At 38.9% G+C, this 25,843-nt stretch overlaps 1 protein-coding gene across 1 annotated transcript in view; it reads left to right on the forward strand.

Annotated features, from left to right (window-relative positions):
* Positions 1-25,843, forward strand: part of MORN1 (MORN repeat containing 1) — a 3,597,386-nt gene that overhangs the window by 1,240,754 nt on the left and 2,330,789 nt on the right. Inside the window, exon 9 of the mRNA XM_044063000.1 lies at positions 9,694-9,817. Within this exon, the coding sequence (XP_043918935.1) occupies positions 9,694-9,817 (124 nt within the window). The remainder of the gene's footprint in view (positions 1-9,693; positions 9,818-25,843) is intronic.

A 25,843-nucleotide genomic window follows, 5' to 3' on the forward strand; every position in this document is an offset into this window, starting at 1 on the left:
GGTGCTGATAATTTAAGCTGACCCATCTTGGCAGCACTTTGTGTATTAACCGAAGTAGTCGCCATCTCCATTTCAGTTGTATTCGTATGTAGAATCACTTCCTCATCCTCCTTTACATTCATGATTGGTTGCTGAGTAACTTGCTGCTCATTTCATTGGCTGCTGCCCATGGCAGGCAGTCTCGGCCAGGCAAAGACCCTCCCGCTTTGGAAATCATTCATGTCTCTTTGCAGTTTCTTCATTTTTCCGCATTGAAGTAGTTTTTCATAGTTAAAAATCTGCTCATGTAGCACATCAATTTTATCTAAGATAATGTCAGCAGGGTAAGTGGCTTGCAGCTGCATATAAAGTTCCTTTAGCTCTTTTTTCAGATCCCTTTCTTGTGGCACAAAAAAATCAGTGAGTAAGCCCATATAGTCATAGCTCAGTTGTAGGTTCATTTGTTGCCATTTCTTTAACAGGTCAGGGAATAAATCACCATAACAAGGCATTGTCAATACACGTATCCCTCTCTGAACAATTTTATAGCGCAGAGAGGCTTCTAAGTGGCTTCCAGAGGAATTGGAGCATGCTGAATACAGTTAAAGTTCTAGAGGGGGTATTAGATGATGCACCCAGCTTCTCTTTTAAAAACAAGAAATCTTTAAAATGTCAGCTTTGCTATAGAACTTCAGACAGTAGGCTTAATAACCTATCCCAGAGAAAGGGTACATATGTTTGTAGCAACTGTACTGCTTGTAAATATATTTACTCCTGCACTACATTTGTGCATCCAATTGTGCATTTTGAGATGCATGCTAAGTCTTATGCTGACTGTAGAACAAGGAACATACTTTATTTTGCATTCTGTGTAATATGTAAGGCCTACTACATTGGGAAGACCAACAGAATACTAAAAGAACGCATTCAGGAACATATCAGGGATATACAGAATAAGAAGGAAACCAGTACCTTAGCTAAACACATTGAGGCAGAGGAGTTGTTACACTGCTTTACGTTTTTTTGTATTGGAAATTTTAGATGAAGGCTTAAGGGGGGGGGGACATCAAAAACAGAATGGAGTTAGCAGAGCAAAGTTAAACGCCCATACACTACCGGGGATTAATTAGACAGTGTCACTTAAGCCTTTTTTGAAGGCTAGAACACTTAAAACATTAAATTTAGTAGAAGTGTGATATTAGTTAAATATACGTATTATTAGTTATAAATTAATTTGAATATTGATTCATATATTTTTTATATGAATTTTAAAAAGATTTTTATATACTTAGGATGATTTTATTAATTGTAAAATTGATTAATTGTGATTAATTGAGTATGTGCTTATAAGGAAGTTGCTATGTTTGATGCCTTCAGTCGTATGAAGCGGTCAATGTGATCATGAAAGCTCTTACTCATTCTGTGTGTTTTGTGTATGAAACAGAATATTTTTGCAGCTGTGGTGGTTTGGCTCAGCTTTTTTTGGATTCTAGTTCATGCAGCCTACTTTGATCTGGCCAAAGCCTTTGATACCATTCCTCACTCAGGAATCATAGAAAAACTCACTAAGCTAGGTATCAACTCCTATATCACTGGGTGGGTTGCAAACTGTCTCACAGATATAACCCACAGTGTGAAAGTAGCTGACTCCAAGAAAGACTGATTTCCAGTCATGAGTGGAGTCACACAGGGTTTGGTCCTGGGTCCTCTCCTGTTTGGTATCTACTTCTCTGAAGTCCAGGCCAACACAAAGGGTCTCTGGCTGACAAAGTTCGTAGACGATTGCAAGTTGAGAACTATTATTAACTCCCCAAGTGAAATTGACATCCTACAGAAAGGCCTCACTGAGACCAATGGCTGGTGTCAGAACCATGCCCTTAAGCTCAATGCCAAAAAATTTTGTCATCACCTTTGGGAAAAACCGAGTTCCCATGAATGACCACATTGATGGTAGTCCACTGAACACAGAAGGCATTATAAGAGATCTGGGAAAACTGGTTGACACCAACTTCTCTTTTCACCACCACATTGCCACTGTGGTCTGAAAATCCTTCCATGTGGCACATCTCATTTCTAACGGTTTTGCATCCAGAAAGAAAGAGGTCATTATCTCCCTCTACTCTTCCCTCATTAGGCCAGTCATAGAGTACAATGCCCCATTTGGCATGTACCCCACTAGATACCTGCAACAACTGGAGAGGCTGCAAAAGTACCTCACAAAGAGGGCCCTAGGCCTTTAATACTTGTCCTATATGGACAGACTCAAAAAACTCCAACTATTCTCTTGTCTCATGTCACCTACTTAGAGGCCATCTCTGCTTGACTTACAAAGTTATGTCTGTCCCAGCTCTGTTAGAAATGCTGTACATAAAGAAATCCCAATCCCTCCGCACCACATGCTCCAGAGACCTCAACCTCATTACCAGAATCAACAGAACATGCTTGAGGGGCAGGTTCATAAGCCAGAGACTGCCTATGCTATGGAATAGACTTCCCATACATGTCAAACAGAGTACCAAGTGGATGGGAAATAGAAAATTCACCTGGTGGATCACTCCAGTGACTCTACTCGACAGAGATACTGGGAACTAAGGTTGGGTAGCACGATGCCAGGGTAATCCTATGGGCTAGGCTTGTAAAAGCTCCAGGACCACTAGCCTAGTGCACATCTATGAACCTATGAACATTATAGCAAGACATAACTTTTTTTTTTTGTTATGGTTGGAAATTCTCATGCTGGCAATTTTGTTTTTGAGACCTTGCCTAAAAAGCCACTATGGGGAAGGCAAGAGCCTTTGCCAGCAGCCGAAAGCCTAGTGGTGTCAGGTGCAAAGTTAAGGCTAGTGCAGGAGATAACTGTGGAGTATGTGTAGGTACTGCCCATTATGTAAACTAATGTGTTATGGCAGGTGGTGCTGCTGGTAGGATTGCTAGGAATCTAGCACTGGTAACAATGTCTTCCCATAGCTGGAGATAATTATTGGTTTCAGTTTACTACAACATACTCGGGCAAAGATCATTCATAGGTTCATAGCTGTATAGAAGACTAACCATCACCATGGACTTTATAAACCAACCCATGAAATCCATATCAGTTGAGTCTCTGTGTATCATGGGCATTTATTAGGAAGGCAGTATCTTAGGAAGTTTCTAGAGGTTATATGTATGTGGTGAGCTGTGCTAGTTTGGGCATTACTGTCTGCCTCTTTCTGTCACAGACATGGGTGCCAAATGTGGGGTTAATTTCTGATTTCCCATCAGTTGGTCAAGGTTATGCTTAAATGGGGTTAGAGATGGCACATGGATGGGGGAGTCTGTTCCAGAGCATGGGGATCCTCTGAGACATACATGTCTCACCAACCTGTCACATTTTATGTCACAAACAAAATTTAAATCCTTAGATCTAGTGGTTCTGATGCTGCTTATTTTTCCAGTGTGTAAATAGTCTATTAGAGTTGGATATGAGAATGTCTTGTATGCCAGGCATACATCACCTCTCACTAAACTGTAGAAGACAGAATATAGAGATAGGGCTTTAAGGCGATTGATAAAGGAAAATGTGTTTGTATCCTGAATTCTCCTGGTAAGAAATGTTTGTGGGCATTCCAACTGTTGTATATCTCTAGTCAGGTACATGCTGAAGGGGGCATTATACTCAATGATGGGTCTGATAAGGGCCTAATAAAGTGGTTCTATGACTTCCTTGAAACTGGATGCCATGCCTTTACTTATAAGTTGGGTGGCACAGAATGATTTTCTTACTACCTTGGTCACCTATTGTTGAAAGGCCAGATTACTATCTACATATGTTCCCCGATACCTTATGACTGGGTCATCTCTTAGGGTGTCTTATTGATGGAGTAATTAGCCTGGGTGGCAGTTTCCCAAAAGGCACTATATTGCATTTTTTGGCTTTATGTTTTAGTACACGACTTTGGCACCAGTCATTTGTTTGTGTTAGGCCCTCTTGTAAGATGTTTGTGTCATGGGGCAATATATGTAATCTCCCAGTATGCAGTCATTTGCAAACTTAATCAGCCAAAGGCCCTTGACATTAACCTTTACTTCCATAGATGCCAAATAGGAGCAGTCCCAACATGGAGATCTTAAGTGCCCTGTGGGTGACCAGCCTTTTAGTGGAGGTGGTATCAACATTCCTGACTTCCTAGGTCCTGTCTGTGAACCAGCTGGTAATTTAGTGAGTTATGTAAGGGTTTATTCACAGTTCAATGAGTTTATCAACTATACCTGAATTGGATATTGTATCCAATGATTTAGCCAGTTCCAGGTAGACAGTATGCACTAGCACTCTCCCATATTTGTGATTATCAGGTTCAGCATGTTTGAACCTCTGGTCTGTGTGTACACTATCTGGTCAAGGGTAGCTGTGTTAATAAAATCCAAGAATCATTGTGTCTGCAAGTACTAGGCAGTGTTTGTTTCTTAGTCTATACATGGGTAGTTAAAGTCTCCCATGAATAGGGTATTTGTTTTAACAGTGAGTGTCTCCAGTAGAACTAGGTGTGAGCTATGGGATTCTAGGGACATAGAGGGTGATCTATGGCTTGCTAGGATAGAGTATGGGACTTTGGCTATAGTAATTTGAATGTGGATAAATTCCAGAGCATCATCCTGTTTAATGAATGCAGAGTTATGCTTGTTGCTAAAATGGATTGAGACTCTTCCACCTTTTGTCCCTGTCTGTGTAGCTGATGGTCTAAATGTATGGAAGGCACTAAAGCCTTTGACTACTGGAGTACTTTCTGTGGATTTAAACTATGTGCCAATGGTGGCACAGATGTTTATATTCTATAGAGTGAGGACAGCTTGTATGGTGTGGATTTTCTTGTTTAGGCTCCTAACATTGAGAAGTAACACTTTTTGGTTTCTTGTGTTTTGTTTGCTTTGTCAGTAGGGTTGTCAGTTTGGTATTGCCTTAAAAAGGCTCTAAGGGGTGCATATAGGTTTAGCCAATATTTGGAAGCCTAGGGGAGACAGATGCAGATCATCCTTTGCAAAGTAATGTATTTTGTTAACCAAGTCCATGTCCTCCATCACCTGTCCTATGTGGACAGGCTCAAATCACTATCACTCTACTTGATATTGTACAAATTGCTCAGAGGTGATCTGTGTCTTGCCTACAAGGCAGTCTTGGACACTGCCATACTAGAGATGCTCCATATCCGTAAGTCTAACTTCTCATGCATTACCCGCTCGAAAAGCCTGAATCTAATATGCAACATCAACAAAACCTGCTGGAGAGACAGATTTGTCTCCCAGAGGCTGTCCGTCTCTGGAACAGATTTCTCATACATGTCAAACAGAGTACCTGGCTGACCCTCTTTAAGCGCAACCTTGATGAGTGCATGGGAAACCATATATTTGTCCCAGGGGTTCCATCTGTGGCCCTCGGTGACAGGTGCTGACTGATGTTTTGATTTGGGCATAAACTCTTGACTAGGCTTGTAAGGGCCCCAAGGTCATTAGCCTAGTAACCTCCTATGATCCTTTGAAGTCCCCCTATGCTGACAGATATTAAATCCCCCTGGAAAGATAGCAGAAACTAAGCCAGTTATTGAAGTCAATCATCTTTTGTTCGTACTGTGACATCATATGTGGTGAAGGTAGAATGCTGCCTAATGCAAGGAATACCTGCCCAAGACACATATTCAGGGAGATCAACAATGTCTCTGCATATAGTCCTGAGAAGAGTGTTTCAGGTCGGAAACTCCCACATGGACTATGATAGAATCATACTGGAACCTATGGTGTAGTGACTTTAGTGCATGCCTAACCTGACAGATCTTGACTCCATATAAGCAACTAACTAACTGTTCCACTCCAAAACCACTATATTCCTACCAAGAAACCTTCTATATACTACACTCTATATATTAACCTATATTTACTTAAATACCAATGTCTCAGAGTCCCCTCTATATACTACACTCTATATATTAACCTATATTTACTTAAATACTAATGTCTCTGAGTCCCCTCTATATACTACACTCTATATATTAACCTATATTTACTTAAATACTAATATCTCGGAGTTCCCCTCTATATACTACACTCTATATATTAACCTATATTTACTTAAATACTAATGTCTCTGAGTCCCCCCTATATACTACACTCTATATATTAACCTATATTTACTTAAATACTAATGTCTCTGAGTCCCCTCTATATACTACACTCTATATATTAACCTATATTTACTTAAATAATAATGTCTCTTGAGTCCCCCCTATATACTACACTCTATATATTAACCTATATTTACTTAAATACTAATGTCTCTGAGTCCCCTCTATATACTACACTCTATATATTAACCTATATTTACTTAAATACTAATGTCTCTGAGTCCCCTCTATATACTACACTCTATATATTAACCTATATTTACTTAAATACTAATGTCTCTGAGTCCCCTCTATATACTACACTCTATATATTAATCTATATTTACTTAAATACTAATGTCTTGGAGTCTCGACTACTATTTTCCTTATTTGTCTATTTAAGTCAATTTTTATATTTTTTATGTAATATTTAATTCAATTTTTTATTTTTTTCTTCTATTTTTTATGTAAACTTTTTTACTCAGTTTTGTATTACTGTCTTTCGATGTCTTTTGTAATCATTTATGTTACATTTTAAATTTTTGTAAGTTTTTTTCTCTGGAGCTTTTCTCCCCGGGCCTCTACTGAAATTGGACATGTATCCAGTTGGACTAGCCCAGTCAACAAATGTAAAATAAATAAAATAAACTATCTTCTCCTTGTTCGTTCTGGTGAGTGGGGCACCTCTGTGTCATACAATGGAATCCCTTTTGACAACAGTCTTAGGTAATGTGTTGACTTGCTTTATGGGCTTTGCTCTTGGGTCTCCACTGGGCGTAGGCATATGTATGGTGTTTGATATTTAATTTGGTGAATGCTTTAGAGGTTGCTGAGGAAGGTTTTGCCATTTACAGGCTTGGGAGGACTTTGATGTTTGTGAAGAGAGCTTTTTAGTGCCTCATCATAGTTTAGGAGGAGGTGTGTGTGGCAGACATTGTGTGGTAGATGTAGTGGGTGCTCTTTCTTGACAACCTTGTTTGTATGAGATAGGTTTGCCTCCAGTGAAATTGTGCATGTGTATCTCTTGCTTACTGTGTTTATTTAAGGATTAAATGGTGTCTATGAACATGAGACAATTCCTACATTGTCTCAAGATGCTTGTATGTACCAAGCTGGCTACAGAGATCTTTGAAAATTGTATATTCATGTTTTCTGGAACTGTATTTGGGTAGGCTACTATAGGTCATGGACTGGATTAAACAGAGGTCTCCTTGGATGGTGCCTGGGGTTTAGCACTAAGTTTGATAGTAGTGCTGTTTAATGTGCAAGCTAGCTGCACTGACTGGTTTTGCTTTAAATACATTAAGTTACAGGTTTCACTTCTATGAAAAGTTTTAGAGATAAAAATTTTTTTCTGAGTGTTTGTGTCTGCACCGCTAACCTCTTGATGTAATAACACCCAGAAAGATGGCTTGTGAGTGTAATGCTATGACAAAACAACTTAAACAAACCATCTTGACAAGGCAATTTCAAGTCTTATGGTCCTTTAGAAGGATTTAAAGCAAAATCAATAAATAAAGCAAAATTGTCTCTGGGCGACGAATCTGTCTCTCCAGCAGGTTTTGTTGATGTTGCATATTAGATTCAGGCTTTTCGAGTGGGTAATGCATGAGGAGTTAGACTTACGGATATGGAGCATTTCTCCCTGGGCCTCCGCTGAAAACAGGCTCTATGGAACCTAGTCGGACTTTCTCGGTCAACAAATGATAAATAAATAAATAAATAAAAATAAATAAAGAAATAGCACTCCGTTAACTGAACTGCAAAACAATAACATAAATCTCTTATCTGCCAAGGATGGAGCAGGATTAACTCAAGACCTCCTTGTAGTGTGAAGTTCATAAGCTAACTTCTCTTTTGTTTGTTTCATGGAAAGGTTGCTAAATGCATAATTTTTGTTAGTCCACAATGCTACATAATGTGTATTTTTACAGGTTTTACTGTTATTATTTTACTATGCTTGCAATAGGTTTTAGTATTTTATCTACTTCCTTGTTGTCATAGATTGTATGCTGAATTATGATTGAAAAGGTTTAGTTTTGAGTCTGCTTATGGATCCATTTGTTAAATGGAATTAAATAAACAATAAACATTCACCAGTTATAGAGTATATCCGAGGCGAAAAATAATGCATAGTTAACAGGCCATATAGGATAATTAACCAATAATCCTCGTCTATGCATAGGTACATCAGAATTTACCCATGATTGGTGTGGCTTTATCAGATGGCAGCGGTGGTACAGTGGTTAGCATTGCCACCTCACAGCAGGAGGTTCTCTGGTTCGATCCTCGGCTGGGGTGCCTTCTGTGCGGAGTCTGCATGTCCTCCCTGTGGTCATGTGGGTATCCTCCGAGTGCTCCAGTTTCCTCCCACATCCCAAAGACATGCCGCATTTGGATTGGACACTCTAAATTGGCTCCGTGTGTATGCCTTCTGTGGAAGGCTGGGCGTTGGGCTGGCAACTCGACACCGTAAAACTCCACTGCCAGTCATGAGCGAACAGGTGATCCACTGTGGCAACCACTAACTGGGACAAAAAGCCGAAAGAAGAAGGTGTGGCTTGATCATGAGAGCGAAGGCCCGAGTGATTAAACAAAGTCAGCCACGGGTAAATCCTGATATAATACTCACAAACAGGAGTGTTTTTTTGCTGTTATACAATTACATTATTTAAGAAAGAAATTGCTTACATTTCTTAAATAATGTATTAATATAAGGGCACTTCAGTCTTCTTCCAAGTTGTCATCCTGTAGTGATGTACTAAGCATGCATATGGGACTTGCATTTCCATGCTTGCACAGTACACCAGTGCTTTAGAAACAATGGAGAAACCAGAATCTTTCTTGCTGTTTTTTTTTTTTTTTTTTTTTTTTTTTTTTTTAACTATTATAAAGAATAAAGATTTATGAGGACAATGCAAACAGATATGGAAAATAATAAAGGTTTTTGTTTGGTTTGTAGAACATACCTTATTTTTCTTATATTTTGCTTTGTCCCTCACCATATGCCAATAGAAAGAATGGCTGATCAGTGATACTGGACTTTTTTCAGTTGGTATTTGCTCTATTTACAATGGGCATGCTAGTTGGGCTTTCCAGTCAGCCTGCTTTTTTTTGAATAGTAATGAGCATTTATTGTATAATGATACATAAAGTCTGCAATGATGAAAACGGTAATATTAATGGGGAAAAGGGAGTTGAGTCCTGGAATTTGCATCTGTTTGTATGGTAAAATCACATTGCAGGGAAACAGGTAGAAAAAAACAAGTCTCTTTGTAATGACCCAAAAGTGTGCAGCTTAAGGTTTTTTCAGGTACTATGTTTATAGCTAGGCTGAATGTGTCTGGCAAAAACTTTACTGTTAAGATTTAATTCTGTCAAATAAAATAAACCAGTGATACAGTGTTTAAGTATGCCTGTCTAAACATGCATATGAGATTTTGCTGTCATTTTTTCTTTATCAAAAATAAATGCATTGTAAAACATTCAGTTCTGAAGAGTTTCTAGAAGCTCAGATGCTTCCAGAAGGTTTATGGCATTCATATAAATAAATAATTGCTGCTCCTTTTTGTTGTCGTCGCAGGTGAGAATGGTCGATTATTAAAAATTTGGGCTGGTGTTAGGTATACTCATCTTTCTCCCAGCTCCAACTCATCTTTTCTGGAGCTCATTGAAGACATTGAAGAACAGCCTGTTCCAACACCATTGTAAGTGCTTATTGCCTGTTCACTTTTCCTTTGCCACCTCATACAGAAATACTATATTGCAGGAATAATTAGTATTGATTTTCAGATTTTTGTTTTAAATTTATGATTCTGGGTAGTTTCAGTAAAATCATTCATTCTTTGACCAGAACACAGCAAGAAGAACAAAATGAACCAGAAAAATTAAGAAACCTTTAGACTGACAGAAAATAGAGAGGTGCAGATGGTGTTTCTAATATGAAGGATATACTGGAGGAGTGTATATTTTTTGTGCCTTGCGAGGTGCATGATCAAATATCATGAAGCTTTATCCAGGCCTGGCTTTGGGTGAAACATAGCCCTAGACTAAACACTCAGTGGTTGAACCGAGCTTACTGGGCTTTTCCCCAAGCCCACAAAAGTAGCATTTTATAATATAAAATGACAAGGATGTGTAATACTTTGTCAATGGAGAAAGAAACAACATGTAATAGTACATGTCAGTGTTATGATAATTTCAAGAATTAACAGTGGACCACTAATGACAGGTCATAATTATAAATGTAAACAGAGGTTTATGCTGTATGCGTCTAAATGAGTTCTTTTACCAGGGAAACCTCAGGATAATCAATACCCGGTGTATGACAAGTTGTACTACGTACCATCTTGTGTGCATGAAAGACTCTGGCTATGACCATGCCACTTCAAAGCTACTATATGCATGATATTGTTTGTAATAATACAAATTATTCAGTATAATCACATAACATGCCAATGTTTGTGTTATCTTGCACACACAGAAACTGAACTCTGTTGAGAATTTTAGAAAAATAAATGGCAGCTCTGTTGTCTGTATAAAGATAATTTTCAGCCTACTTAGTTAGTGATTCATACTTTGCAAAGTTATATGGTTTTGTTCTTCAGCTTTGGTAATACACCATTAACACCTCAAGAGGACATGATAGCTGCTTATTTATGTATCTGCCCTAACACAGTTTTAAGTAACATCAACATTATTAAACACAAATCCATGGAAATAAGTAGGATGGAACAATACTTTTTTTTTGCATCCAAAAAAACCTGGATGTGATCCTCTGACTGGAATAAAACATAGCTTATCAACAAACGTTATGCAAAAGGTCCTGCAAATTAACTCAACAGTTGCACAATCATTTAAAATGTATTTATTTATTTATTGGTCAGTTTAATACCATTAGGACTGGAGCCTATTTTAAGGGGAGAGCCAAAGTGATTTTCATAAAGAACAAGGGAAAATTCCCCTATTCTTTTGATAACGCCATGGGAGCTTTTATGTTCATCAAATCTGCCACCAGTTTAGGTAGGTGGACCTCAGTTCAATAGCTTACTAAAGGATGCCACTCTCAGTAATGCAGTACCCCCTCACCTCCCTTATGCTGCACTGCAGTGTCACTATCAAACAATAAAACTACGCCCCTGGTATGGGAATAAAATCCACAGTCTTCTAATCTTCCAACATTAAAGATTGTTGTGCTATGTGTTGCATTACCGACACTGACATGAAAGCTGAGAATTAACTTTGTAGTACTACTTTATTCATACATTTGTTAACCAGGCAAACCCACTGGTTAGACGTGCCCCTCTTCAAGGGCATCCTTAGAGCATTGTCTGGCAAGTGACTTACACATAGGTAAATAGTTTCATAGGTAAATAAGGTTGTCATTCAGCAGAATAATACATGCATAGCCACTAAGGAGGTCAGACTCAAACCCTGTACCTTGTATCTTTGAGGTAAAGTCCTTATCCATTACGTCAAATTGCAAAAAAATTCAGAGTCACAAAGTAGGTGAAAGGAGGTAGAAAATTTTAAACCAGCTACCCTTAACTATAGGAAGCAGCTTATTAACAGCTCAAACCATTAATCCTGCGAGCTAACTGCCATGGTATAAAACTGACATGATATGTCAGTATTGACAATAAACTGCCTACTTAGACCCTACTGCATCACTATATAAGTGTAAACACATGCTGTCCTATATTGCAGCTTGAAGTTAGTTCCTCTAATAAGGTCTGATGAACATGCATTTTTGAATTGCTGATTTAAAGTACAGATTCTGAAATAACAGTTTGTCAGATGCACATATATTGCCCAGGGTATGCAGTAGCAGAAAACTGGGATGACTTGGTTTATTCACTGGACTGAATACTCAGTTTTTTTCAAGACTGTGCAACCTTGGAGTAATTTTTTTAAAAATTTTGAGTGTGTGTGTGTGTGTGTGTGTGTGTGTGTGTGTGTGTGTGTGTGTGTGTGTGTGTGTGTGTGTGTGTGTGTGTGCGCGCGCGGGTGGAAGGGTGTCTGAGGGGGACTGAGAAGTCCTCCAAAACGCCCATGGTAATTTTTTTTCACATTCATTTGAACTAGTGGAACTGACTTTTGTTGAGTCCTTCTGGTGAATTTAAATTTATTGTGTTAAAATTCTTAAAATATGGCCCACTCCATAAGACACTCACTTGAACAGAGGATATATGAATGTGACTGAGAAAGCTTTTCTTTCATTGCATGTTATAGTATGGCATACAGCTAAAATGGCATTGAAATCAGTTGAACTCTACATCACAGTGTCTTCTTTAATGCACATTTTCTGTGTTGGCATGTGTCTTCTCTAACCATATCATCTGGTACATGGCAATGTATGGCTTTGCAGTTTTGCTAAAGCATACTAAGAAGTTTTGGCTTAAATCATTTACATAAAAATATTTCCAAACTAATGAATTCCTATTGAGTGTTGCATCATACAATTCCTATATACACCATTTTGTCTCTGATTTTTAAATAATTCTGTGTACCCTGCAAAACTAGATCTTTGTTTGGTTAGGCACAGTCATCTTGAGGGGTGAATACAGTAACAGAAATTGTGGTGTGAAAGACATGACATAAACAATCCAAACAATACGTTGAGGGGGTGACTTAAGCCAGTTTCCTGAAAAATGCTGTAGAAACTTGACAAGTGGTAGTGATTCAGGTCAGACTTCTCAATTGTCTCTGTTTTGTTAGAATGGTCCTTTTCTCAGGCCTGATTTACTCCTGCATAGGATATCCCTATTTTGGAGGGGTGACCCTATTTTCATGCTTGATTTACCTCTACACACAATTTTATGAATCTCCTCATCACATATGATGTATGAAGCTGTCTAGTACACAGAAAGCCATGTGACCATCATACTAGTGGCAACAATAATTTAAAGAAGACGGACACACATCTTACATTTACCTTTTTCGGAAGCAAAAATAAATGACATTGAGTAGTAGAATTTTACAAAAAAGTCTACAGATTTTACAGGCTCTTTGGTATTGTGCTTATATTTTACCATCATCTGTTTCACTCTCTGTTTTTTAAAGGTGCTTCTGAGTAGTATACCACATTCCTACTGGAAGCATAAAGAGTTATGTGCTATTTGATATTCAAATTTTATGCTAATTTTGGTACCCAGATTTATGGCTGGATCTTCCTAATTTTCCAGGGCCTATTTTCAATGTCTGCAGTTTGAGAGGTATGATTCAGGTGTGCTATACAAAATCCTGGAATCTAATCATAAAATTATCAAAATATCATAACCTTTGTATTAATTTTGGTTATTAAATCAAAACCAGAAATGTCTTGTATCTAGAATTAATACAGTTGTACCTCAGAATAAAAATTAGCAAAGTATACCACTGCACTTAAGATGGAATCTGGAATGCATTGACCAGTGACAGTCTTTAATTTCCGATGTTTAAACAGTAAGTACTATTCATTCTGTTTGCTTTCTGGCTATATTATTATAAATGTAGAAGTAATGTCAAAGTGTAATTCATCATTTTAACATGAATATACTGTCAGCACATTAGAACAAATATACAAGAAACTGTTATTTTACATAAAATTATTTTAGTCTGTACCTACAGCTAAGCTGCTAATTCTACATGGTCTTCATTTAGATCACTGTTGCAATAGCCATAACAATATGGGATGTATCCTGATAAAGATACCATATAAATGGCCAGTCTACAAACCTTCTGGATCCTTACATATGTACTGTGCATTTGCCCTCAATATGAAAGTATGTGTTAGTGAAAAGGTGATGTAAGGATGTGCCATAACTCAGAACCTTCTTAATGTTAATATGCTCATCGGCATTATGTTTCTTATTACCAGCGGTTGGCTGGGGCTGCATAGACTTCCAGCAGGTGATTACCATGTTGTGGACCTTTCCTTTTGGCTACAGATATATATATTAAATCTTAGGTTATAGCTATCACAAACAGCACATGTAGGTTTTGGCACCGAATCCTGTATAAAGATTATCACACTAGTTGTGTCTTTTGTTTTGAAGAACACAGTGTCAGGTCATGTTGGGTGCAACTTTTATTTTAATATACTTACTATTTACTATTGTTATTAATTACTGTGGGAATTCTAACCTACTACTGTGTTGTTTGATTAAAAAGCAGTATTAAGTATACAGTTATGGGGCTTTTCAGAAGTGTTTTATCACTTCTACTTGGAAACTGAAGTTCTGTGGTATCTGTTGAACATTAGGTACTGCCTTGTGCGTGGCCTGTTGTTTCTGTTTATTTGCTTCGTCGTCAAGTTCTGACAGTAACACATTGCATTGTTTCACTGTTTTCTTTATTTATAAATTTACTTCTGATTTAGCATAGCTGTTTAAATTTTTGCATTAAATCAAGATTTTCCCTGAATTTCTTTATTTGCATTTTCTGTGGAGATTTTTATTTCTGACAAGGGAATCTCAAAGTAAATGCTTATGTTTGCTGTTTTTTTAAGGTTTTTCATTTGCTTTAAGGGCATATACTTGAGTTTTTTGACACTATTTGGACAAGTGAATTGTACTTGGAAGCATTCCTGTGTGTACTATTGTTTTTCCCTGTCACACTCTGGTGTGAGCTTGCAGCCCTCTGTGGCATGGTGGGTCAGTGACATCCTCCGGGCTGCTCCAGTACCTGGTTTCAAGTATGGGAACGAAACACTTCAGATGGAGGAGAGGTCTGGGGTAAGAGACTCCTTGACTGATATAATACACTGTACCCAGGCTACCTTCTCTAGAGATCAGTCTATGACCACAGATTTTGATGGGGACTCTAATGCAATCAATAGTGAACACTCTGAGTCTGTCAAATCTGATTCTTTGGAGGGGGTACATGTTCAAAAACTCAAGCAAGTGTTCACCTTTCCATAGATGATAGCTAGTTTTAGAGATGTATTTCACTGGAAGCATTCTGGAGCTATATCAGAGATTGACAGAGTTTATGATCTTACTGAGGATGAGATTTCAAATATTTTGACTGTTCCTTTTCTGTTACTGGCTTTAGAGGACGTATATAAACCTGCCTGTAAAACTCCTTTGATTAGTGAATCAGTTCATAAAAAGGGCTATGAGAAAATACAAGGTGTACACTGATCTTGCAGTTCTCTTTGCTCCTATGTTAACTGACACAGCTGCAGATTCTCCAGCTGCCAACTGTAATAAGAGTGCCTTGTCTTCTTCTAATCCTACACTGCTGGATAAAATTAGAAAGCGGTTAGCTTCTCTGGGAGAAAAGTTGTCTGAATCTAAGTAATTTAGTCTTTTGAATTTTAAATTATCAGGACCTTATGTGTAAATTTATTTTGCAATGTTCTTACAATTTAGATGACTTTGTGCATCTTTGCCTGCTGAACAGAAGTGTTACATGAATTAGATTTTTTCTAATCTGACTCAGGTTTTGAAACATGCTTTGAGGAGTGCCTTGACAGGTGCAGATACAATTTCTAGAAATGTAGTCACTTCATACCTCTCAACCTGGAAACATCAAAAATCTGGACAAGGCTCATTTAAAATAGGTACAAATCTGGATGCTGGTTAACATAAAATTTGCATACATAATTAAATAACTCTACCCACTCCAATAGAATTGTGGGATACCAACTTTCAAATGCAAACTGAAGAACAGACAACCAAAATATGGCACCGGAGTCCCCCTGCAGCCATTCCAATGTCCCATTACCTGGCTATTTCACCCCATTTGCCATAAACACTAATGTGTGCATACTACTTTACTTCTACAATGATTATTTTGATTTTATGTTTAAATTTTATAGCACAATGCACACAAACACTAATATATATCTGATAAACAAAGCAACACTGTCTCCCAATGAAAACAGACTTGTATTTAAAACTTCTCTGCCCTTGAAACTCAAATTAATTGAAACAGCATTGAAACCCACACCACATCCAAAGAAAATGCATCTGGCCAGTGGTGGATAAAGATTACCTTTGGGCTGTTTTCAAATCATAGGCCCCTGGCTTGCACACAAAACAAGAAACATATATGCGTTCTTTGATCCACCTTCTTGACTTTATTGAATTATATTCCTTGTATAATACAGCACACTTGTTAGACTTAAGTTAGAGTGCATTTTAAAATTTATTGTTTGACCATTTTTCCAGTAGTCAATGAAACAAAATGCATGAACCAATAATGACAACACTGCCCAATTCAGAACATTTCCATCATAAAAGTCTACTTCCACACACACACAATTTATATATATATATATATATATATATATATATATATATATATAAGGGTATGAAACTACTTTTGGTTCTGAAAAAATTTTTTAAAGCTTTAGTGTCTAAGGCATTCTTATTCTTAAATAAAATTTTCAGAGAAACATTACGGCAAAATAATCTCAAATCAATTAAAACCTCATTCAAAATGCTGGTTTGGGAGGGAATAAAATTAAGACCTTTATCTAATAAAGAAATATCTGTTTCAGACAAAACATGATCAGAAATATTATGCACTAAAGAGTTCAATTTCTTTGTTTCCTTGTGTTTGTGTACTTTTCTTTGGATCCCTTTCTTTTTCTGGGCCCCCTGCTGTTTGACCGGCCTCTCCATCCTGGTTGTTGCTTGACTGGAAATGGTAAAAAACTGTTAGTAGCAGGGGCTGTGTCCTTGGGTTTAGCGCCTGCTAAAAGAAATGCTTTGGCTGCTTGTTGGTTTGGGGGGGGGGGTTTATCACTAGCAGAACTTGCATCTTTAATAGGGTTAGAAGCAGAAATGTTGGACATCAGTTCCATATTACCCATTTTACTGTTTGTAGATGTAGAGGAAGGAACAGTATCAATATCAATATTGGAAGTTCCTTGTGAAAAAGGAAAAGAGCTTGAGGCATTTAGTTGGTTTTCAATATTGGATGCAATTTGTGTATGTGCATTTTCAGTCCTGGGCCATAGAAAGACTTGACCAAGAGCAAAATCTTTAGCATCCCCTATAAGTTTTTTGTGCTTCACTTGTTTCAGTCTTTCACTGAAGGAATGAACTTGAGTCCATACATTGTCCAACCCTTTAATAAAATATTCCGTCTTGAAGCGTTCTGAGATGACGTTATACTGTAAATCTATTTTATTTCTTAGGTCAGTTTCAAGAGGTGCAAAATATTCTATAAGGAGGTTAATGTAGCTAAAACCAAGTTGTAACGACTTGTATTTAAAACTTCTTTGCCCTTGAAACTCAAATTCATTGAAACAGCATTGAAACCCACACCACATCCAAAGAAAATGCATCTGGCCAGTGGTGGATAAAGATTACCTTTGGGCTGTTTTCAAATCATAGGCCCCTGGCTTGCACACAAAACAAGAAACATATATGCGTTCTTTGATCCACCTTCTTGACTTTATTGAATTATATTCCTTGTATAATACAGCACACTTGTTAGACTTAAGTTAGAGTGCATTTTAAAATTTATTGTTTGACCATTTTTCCAGTAATCAATGAAACAAAATGCATGAACCAATAATGACAACACTGCCCAATTCAGAACATTTCCATCATAAAAGTCTACTTCCACACACACACAATTTATATATATATATATATATATATATATATATATATATATATACGCACACACACACACACATATATATATATATATATATATATATATATATATATATATATATATATATATATATATATATACACACATAAAATTGAATGACAGTAGTGTAAGCCATAGGCATCTTGCACAGCTTCTCGCACTTATTTTCAATTTCAGTTTTTTTTTTTGGGGGGGCAAAAAGTCAGAAACCAGGAACACATTTTAAACATTGCTTGTATAATTTTGGAAAGTTGCTACAATAAAATGTTGTGTTACCACCATGTATTTCACTGCCAAGTCTTGAACCCAGGACCCTATGCACTGCTGTTAGAGCAACATACCACAATGCCAAATCAGCAGTTTCCAGAAAGGCAGGAAGACTGAAATATAAATGGCCATCATTTAGTGAATTCGCTTCTCACTTCTCACCATAGCTCTCAACCTCTTAGCACAAAAAACCTGGACAAAGCCAATAATGGGGGAATACAGCCCCAAAATAGGGACACATTTCAAATACTGATCATATAAATGTAGAACATTGTTAGAATAAAAGGGTTTGTGTTACCATTTATTGTCTGAAGAATATGAAGTTAGAAATTCAAATGCCTGTCATTATTTAGTTAATTCAGTCCTTCAGTGATTTACCACAAAAGACTTTAGGATCTATTTACCTGTACCCAAGTTACAGGGTTTAGCCTGAGTACCTCTATCCACCACATGTATTAATTTGGGGGCATTTTCACACACACACACACACACACACACACACACACACACACACACACACACACACACACACTGCAACTTCTTCAGTTCACAATGCAATATACGTAAAAATATGTTTAGTTCAAAAGCGGACTACCTGAACAGTTCAAATGCAAAAAGCAAACAATTTTTTTTTTTTAAATCGGGAATGAAGGGTTACCACTTGAGAATCATGGCACCCCATTATTTGGAGCCCAAAACTCAGTAAAAACCAAGTAATTCACTACAGTTGGGAGGTATGAGTCAGTTCTATTGTATTACGAAGATATGCTTGTTACACAGACATATTTTTCTGAGGATTTAAAAGAGATTTTAAATGCTTTAAGTTCTGAATTTTATTTGGTCCTGCTGCTACCCAGATTCTTAAACAATGGATAGACAGAGGTAAATTGATGTATGGAGTATCTAGAATGTCTTTGAAATCTAGTCTGAAAGACTTCTTAGAATATGGCTCTGTTCTTGCTCAAACCCAATACAAACTATATCTAAAAACTACCTATTTATACCATATACCTTCACTCACTTCCTTACTTCAATATGTTTCTCTCCCCTGACTTTTTTCTAAATATGGCATAACCTTGTTTTTTTTTTCTCTCACTTCATATTGCAATTCCTGTTTGTACTATACTAGCTTATTTTTATTTTCCATATAAAGTGACTAAAATGTTTCTAAATATTAGATTTTTGTCATATAAATTGCATCTATTCTTAACTGATATTATCAAATTATTTCCAATTTGATATATTCATTTAAACTGTAGATGTTTATGTGTTATTTTTGAAGATGGTAAAATTATTGTATGTGCTTTTTTCCCTGGGTCTGCACTTGGCACCTAGCCAGCTGGACTTTCCCAGTAATCAAATGTTCATAAATTAATTAACTACTCCCAGGTTCTCCCCTAATGAGGTGTCTAACTTCAAAGGGCTGAACAAACAAAACCCCCTGCCTAACAAAAATCAGGGTACCAAGAGTAAATGGCAGGAGGATAATGTTTCCAAAATAAATAAGAGGGGTTCCTTACCTAAAAAATATAATTCCCCTGATAAACAATGGCTATGCCAAGACTTGGTGCATCTTGTCCCTTCCTCTAGTCCCTCTCCCCTTACCTCTTCCATCAGCTTTTCACTTGTCCCAGCAGCTTGGCCACACATAGTCTCAGACAAATGGGTGCTGTGAATAATTCAGATAGACAACTCTAGGCAGCGGATGGAAAATCCTCCTCCCTGCAGGGAAATCCCCTGCACCCGCCAGACCACACACATATGTTCCGGTAGTCCTTCAAAAATTGTAAGCAGGGGTTATAGAACCAGTTCATGCACCACAAAAAGGAAAAGTATTTTACAGCAGAATCTTTTTAATACCAAAAATAGAGCTAATTTTGAAGCCAGTGTTAGATTTGTTGTACCTAAATACCTTTATAAAAGTACCAAGATTCAGAATGCTTAACATGCAAGACAGTCTTACCCCTTTCTCCGGACTGGCATTTCATGGTGTCTTTTGATCTCATGGATGCTAATTATCACATTCTGATTGCTCACAGTTTCAAATTGAACCTACAAAAGTCCTGTCTCACACCCTCACAAAGAATTGTCTTCCTGGGGTGTATGATAGACACAGAAGAAAAGCTGGCCCATGATGGACTTAATCAGGAGTGGATAATGTTATATTTATAAGGAATTAGGGTTCTCATTGAAGGCTTTGAGGGTTGATCCTGCCCTGTTATTGCCTCCATTTTAATTACATTGGCATTCCACTCTCACTGCATAGGTGTTGGGTACTGGAGATTTCTAGTGCACATCTACAATGACTTCTAGCTCGGCAATGGATGAAGTAAAAGTTAACATGCTTATTAGATGTGTTGGAGAATGGAGATGGTGAGCAATAGGATTGGTTAAATCCCACATTTAAAGTGGACTTGCAAAAGTGGTAGAAAGCAGAATTTTGGAGAAAAAAGGAAGTAAGAACAAATTGCTGTGGTGAAATACAAAGGTCGCACTTGAGGAAAAGGCATTTAATTTCAGAGGAATCTAAGCGGCTTAAGAGATAGGTTCATAGGTTCATAGGTTCATACTAGGCTATCTGCCCGAGGGCATTTACAAGCCTAGCCCATAGTTTTGTGGCTTACGCCACCCCTTTAGTATGGGGAACTATACCCATTATTTTGCTGTGCCTCTGTTGAGCAGTGACACTGAGGTAATCCCTGGGGTATATCTGCGATCTCCCATCCATTGGTCAAGATTTCTCTTGAACAAGGCCAGCGAGGTGCTCTGCCTCACATATACCGGGATTTTATTCCACAGCATAGGGAGTCTTTGGGTGATGAATCTATCCCTCCAGCACGTCCTATTAATAGCCGTGTCGAGGTTTAAGTCTCCCGCGCTTGTGGCTCTGACGGATCTAGATTTTTTGAGGTGAAGCATATTTATCAAATCTGGGTTTGACATGGCCTTGTATGTTAGGCAAAGGTCACCTCTGAGCAAGCGGTTAGCGACTGAATAGAGCTGGAGTTCTTTCAGTCGGGCAGCATAGGACAGATGTTTGAAACCCTTTATCCTTTTGGTGAGGAACTTTTGTGGCCTCTCCAGCTGCTGCAAGTGTCGGGTCAGATACATTCCGAATGGGGCATTGTACTCAATCATTGGTCTGATGAGTGATGAGTATAGGGAGACTATGACCTCCCTTGATCTAGATGGGAATCCCTTCATGATAAGGTGGGAAATGTAGAAGGTCTTCCTAACTACTTTAGCTACATGGGTGTCGAATGACAGACTACTATCAACCTGGGTCCCCAGGTCCCTGATAACTTCTTCTGTGCTCAGTGGATTGCCACCTATTTGGTAGCTAGGGGTAACCCTGTTTTTCCCGAAGGGTATGACAATGCATTTTTTGGCATTTAACTTTAGGCCATGGCTCTGGCACCAGTTATCCGTTTCTGTGAGACCCTTCTGAAGGATATCTGTGTCAGATGTGTTTTCTACTATGGCCCAGTTTGCAGTCATCTGCAAACTTTGTCAGCCATAACCCTCCTGTGTTTGCTTGTACTTTGGAAAAGTAGATGCCAAACAAGAGTGGGCCCAGGACTGAGCCCTGTGGTACACCACTTGTGACAGGCTTTGAGTCTGACATGGCGCCAGCAACTCTGACCCTGTGGGTTCTGTCACTCAGCCAGTTTGCAACCCATCTTGTGATGTATGGGTTAACATTTAAGCTGATGAGTTTTTCAATGATACCTGAGTGGGGTATTGTATCAAGGCCTTCGCCAGATCGAGGTAGGCTGTATGGACTGCCTTTCCCTCATCAATGGCTTTGGTGACTGTTTCAAAAAAGTCAACCAAGTTTAGAAGGCATGATCTACCTTTGACAAAGCCAAACTGGGATGGATCCAAAGTCTGCAAATTCCCTATGTCTTTATTTATGAGGTCCATTATGATCCTCTCCATGGCTTTGCAGATAAGGCTTGTCAAGCTAATGGGCCGGTAATTTCCAGGGTCTGTGGAGGCACCGCCTTTGTGAAGTGGGACCACAGTTGCAGTGCGCCACTTCCTGGAGTGCGTATCCAGAGGTAAGACTATGATTAAACAGCTGTCCTAGCTGTGGGTTTAATTCCTCGTTGAGTTCGTGGAGCACACAGCCGGGGACACCATCAGGTCCCATGGATGCTGTGTTCTCTGCTTTGGAGAGCGCAGGTCTCACTTGGGCATTGGACATGTTTGGGGGCTGCAATCGCTTGGTATAGATATCTCTCCTTTTGGGGAGGGGAGAAGTTTGCACTGAACCTGTCAGCCAGTATGTTGGCAATGTCTGTAGGATCAGTAATCTTCACATCATTTTGAACTAGTTCTGAGCATATCTGGGAGTTTCCTCCCAGGTTTCTAACTATAGCTAAAGAAGGCCTTATGATTGTCTTTTGAGTCTTTAGCTATTTTTCTCTCAAAATTTGCTTTGGATGATTTTATGAGAGCTCTTAGTTTTTACTTATAGTGATCAAAGGTGTCTCACCTTTTAAGGATTTTGCTCTATCTTGTAGTAGCTTCCTCCTTTTGTTGTAGAGTTTGTTTATGGCTGGGGTCCACCAGACTGGATGCTTGCCTTTGGTACAAAGAGTCTTTGTTTTGCTTGGGATTGCCTTATCCATGCAGTCCTGCAGGTGCTGGTAGAAGGCATTTGTAAGTGATTCAGCGGCTTGAGTACTGTTTTCCGCGCTCGGGGCCTTAAAGGAGACCACACTACTCTTTAGAAGTGTGAAGTCGGCTTCGAGAAGTTCTTTACTGTGGTCTTTTTATTTCAGGTGGGGGTGGGATGAGGACCTCCAGCGAGATTAGTTTGTGATCTGATCTCACCAGTGAGGGGTATACTTCCGGTGTTGAACATTGTGCTCCCATGTTCGTGATGATGAGATCAAGTATGTTTTCTCCTCTTGTGGGGATGGTGACTAGTTGTTCCATGGCATTTGAGTTTATGAATTCCAGGAACTTTTGGGCTAGGGTGTTTGGGCTTGAGGAGTGTTCCCAGTCTATATTAGGGTAATTGAAGTCACCTAGTATGATGGTGTTTGGTGATACATTTATCCCCTCTAGTGTTTTCAGGAAGGCCATGTGAGGTTCCTGAGTTTGTGAGGGTGGCCTGTAACATGCTACAATTTGCAGAGCAGTCTTGCCTATGGTTAATTGCACTTGGATGGTCTCCGATGCATCGTGCGTTGCCACCAGTCTTGAGGTGTGGGTGTCCTTGATGAATATGGATACCCCCCCCTCCTTTCTTGGTATTGTCCGGATTTTGGGGCCAGAACGCATGATAAGAGGTAAAACCTGCTAGTGCTGGGGTGCTCTCAGGAGCCTTGAACCAGGTTTCTGTCACTGCTCAGACATCGATGTTCTCCATACTGAGAAGGGCCTCGAGTGCGTGCATTTTGAGATTTAGACTTCTGGCATTGAGCAGCATTACCCTTAGTTTTTCCTTTTTGTGTTCTAGGGTGGTAGGTTTAGAATTTGAGCCTTGCCTAAAAAGGCACTATGGGGTGGCAAGAGCCTTTGCCAATATCCGGAATCCCAGGGTGACAGGTGCAAGCCGTCCCTTGAGAAGCAGCGTGGCTTGTCCAGCATGTCATCCCAGGCAGACAGACATTGGATCCCCTTTGAATGACACCAGAGTTTAAGCCAATTGTTAAAGCTGATCATCTTATCTCTGTATTGTGGCATCATTCTTGGTGAAGGTAGGATACTGCTCAAGGTCAGGGTCATACCTGCCTGGGCTACATAATCAGAGAGCTCCTCAATGTCTCTTTTCATGTAGTCCAAGGAGGTACGTCTCAGGTCGCTTTACACCAGCGTGGACAATGACTGAGTCGTATTTGTACCTGCTGTTGAGAGACCTGAGTGCTTGCGTTATGTGGCGGATTCTAGCGCCCGACAGGCAGCTTACTGTGACCTTCTCCTTACTCAGTCTGGTGAGCGGGACGTCAGTGTGTCTGACTATGGAGTCACCAATGACTAGTGTGTCTGGCATTGTGTTTGGCCTTAAGGGCTGTGACTGTTTGACACTCTGACTGTGAGGTCTATGTGTTGCAGGTGTTGTGTTCTGAGGTGGTGGTTGTTTGGGTGTCTGCTTTGGTGGCCTCTGCTGTTTTGGTAGATTTTTGATCAGAGCCGCCGAGTATGTCTTTGTGTGTTTATGTGTATGATTTGAGGTTGTGATGGTACTATGTGAGACTGGGTCTATAGTGTGTGTGGTAACCTTCTCCTCCTGACTGGTCTTGCCAGTCCTATGTTGAGAGAGCTCAGCCTCCAGTTTGGCCGTATAGTTGCATCTCTCGCATGTATTTGTGTTTTGTGGGAGGAGGAGAGGGTTGTCTGTGTACATGAGGCAATTGTAACATTGCCTCAATATTCCCAGGTTCACCAGCTGAGCAGGAGAGGACACTAGCAACTGATCCCTCGACATGCTAGAAGGACTAGACAAAAAAACTTTAAAAGAGATTCCGGGGGACATGGGTGACCGAGAAATGGGGGTTTGCCTTTTTGGGGTACTATCTATAAGAGTGCCGTATCAAGGTAATAAGTACTGTAGGAGCAAGTGCTAGGTTTAACAGATAGAGAAAAGTCTACTTGGAGTCAAGTAGAGATGATCTTTTTAGGTATTAGAGAAAGTGCTAGTAACAGGGATGCTTAAAGGTAAGATTGAAAAGAATGCACTCTGCAGTGTGCACTAGAGAAGTTAGATATGAAAGTAGGTAACTTGAGTTTTACCTGTTTAAAAAGTTAAGGTTTAGTGGAGAGTTACTATTTTTAAAACAGCAAGATGGACTGAAAGGGGTGGTTACTTTTGTATTTTGGTACTATGAAATACTGTAGGATGGCCAATAAATTTAAATAATTGAAGGGGTGGGATTTCAAAAGTGATGGTTTTGTGATTGCTCACATAAGCCAGTGAAAGTAGAGAGAAATGAGATATATGGTCAGATTAACATAAGAGGCGGGCAACTAGAAAGACAGTGGTATTTAACAAGACAACTTAAATGGGTGGGAGGGAGGTTACAAGGAGGGAGATTACAAGGAGATGTGCAGAGAAAAGATGATGAAAGAGTATTTATCAATTGCACTCTTCTAGAGCAATCTAAGCCCGAGCTACTAGACTGAGGCAGAATGGAATGGAGAGCACTATTTTTCAAACTGAAGATGATGAGAAGGGTACTACAGTGAGAGAAATTAAATATTTTAGAAGTTTTCAGGAGGTGTTATAGACATTTATACAAATCTGAGGTATTATCTTCAGGGATGGACCAACAAATGTGGAATTTATGGGATAATTTAATTTTGAACACAATCATACAGGGACAAGAAGAGATTATCACAATGATCATGGATCACAAAGTGGAATTAGCATTGGCTTAGCAAAAATGGGGTACATTACCAGGCTTGATGGCATTCCAGTGGAGATTTGGAGGTTAGCAAAGGGGAATATTATCAAATTATAGTTCGGATTATTCAGGACAATTTTGGAGGGGGAACTCCTTCCGTCTTCCTAGAAGGAGGAAGTTGTGGCAGTGAAAGATAAGGAGGGTAGGGGTCCTTATAAGGTTAGTTCATATTAACCAGTCACTATTTTGAACCATGGTTATAACATTTTTATGCTGATTTTAGCAAAAAAGGTGGCCCCAATAGTGAAGACTCTTGTTCATACTAATCAATGCTTATTTATAGAGGGTAGGAGGGGTTTTGATTATACTATCAGAGTGGGAATGATACTATGGGATACTCAGAAGTAGCATAATAGTGTAGCATTAGTGTCACTAGATGCTGAAAAAGCATTTGATAGAGTGGAATGAGGTCTCTCTGTAACTTTAAGAACTGTGGGATTCCCTTTGCAACTAACT

This window comes from Protopterus annectens, chromosome 2.part1 (assembly GCF_019279795.1).
Source record: "Protopterus annectens isolate FY-2018-M chromosome 2.part1, PAN1.0, whole genome shotgun sequence".
NCBI lineage: Eukaryota > Metazoa > Chordata > Ceratodontiformes > Protopteridae > Protopterus > Protopterus annectens.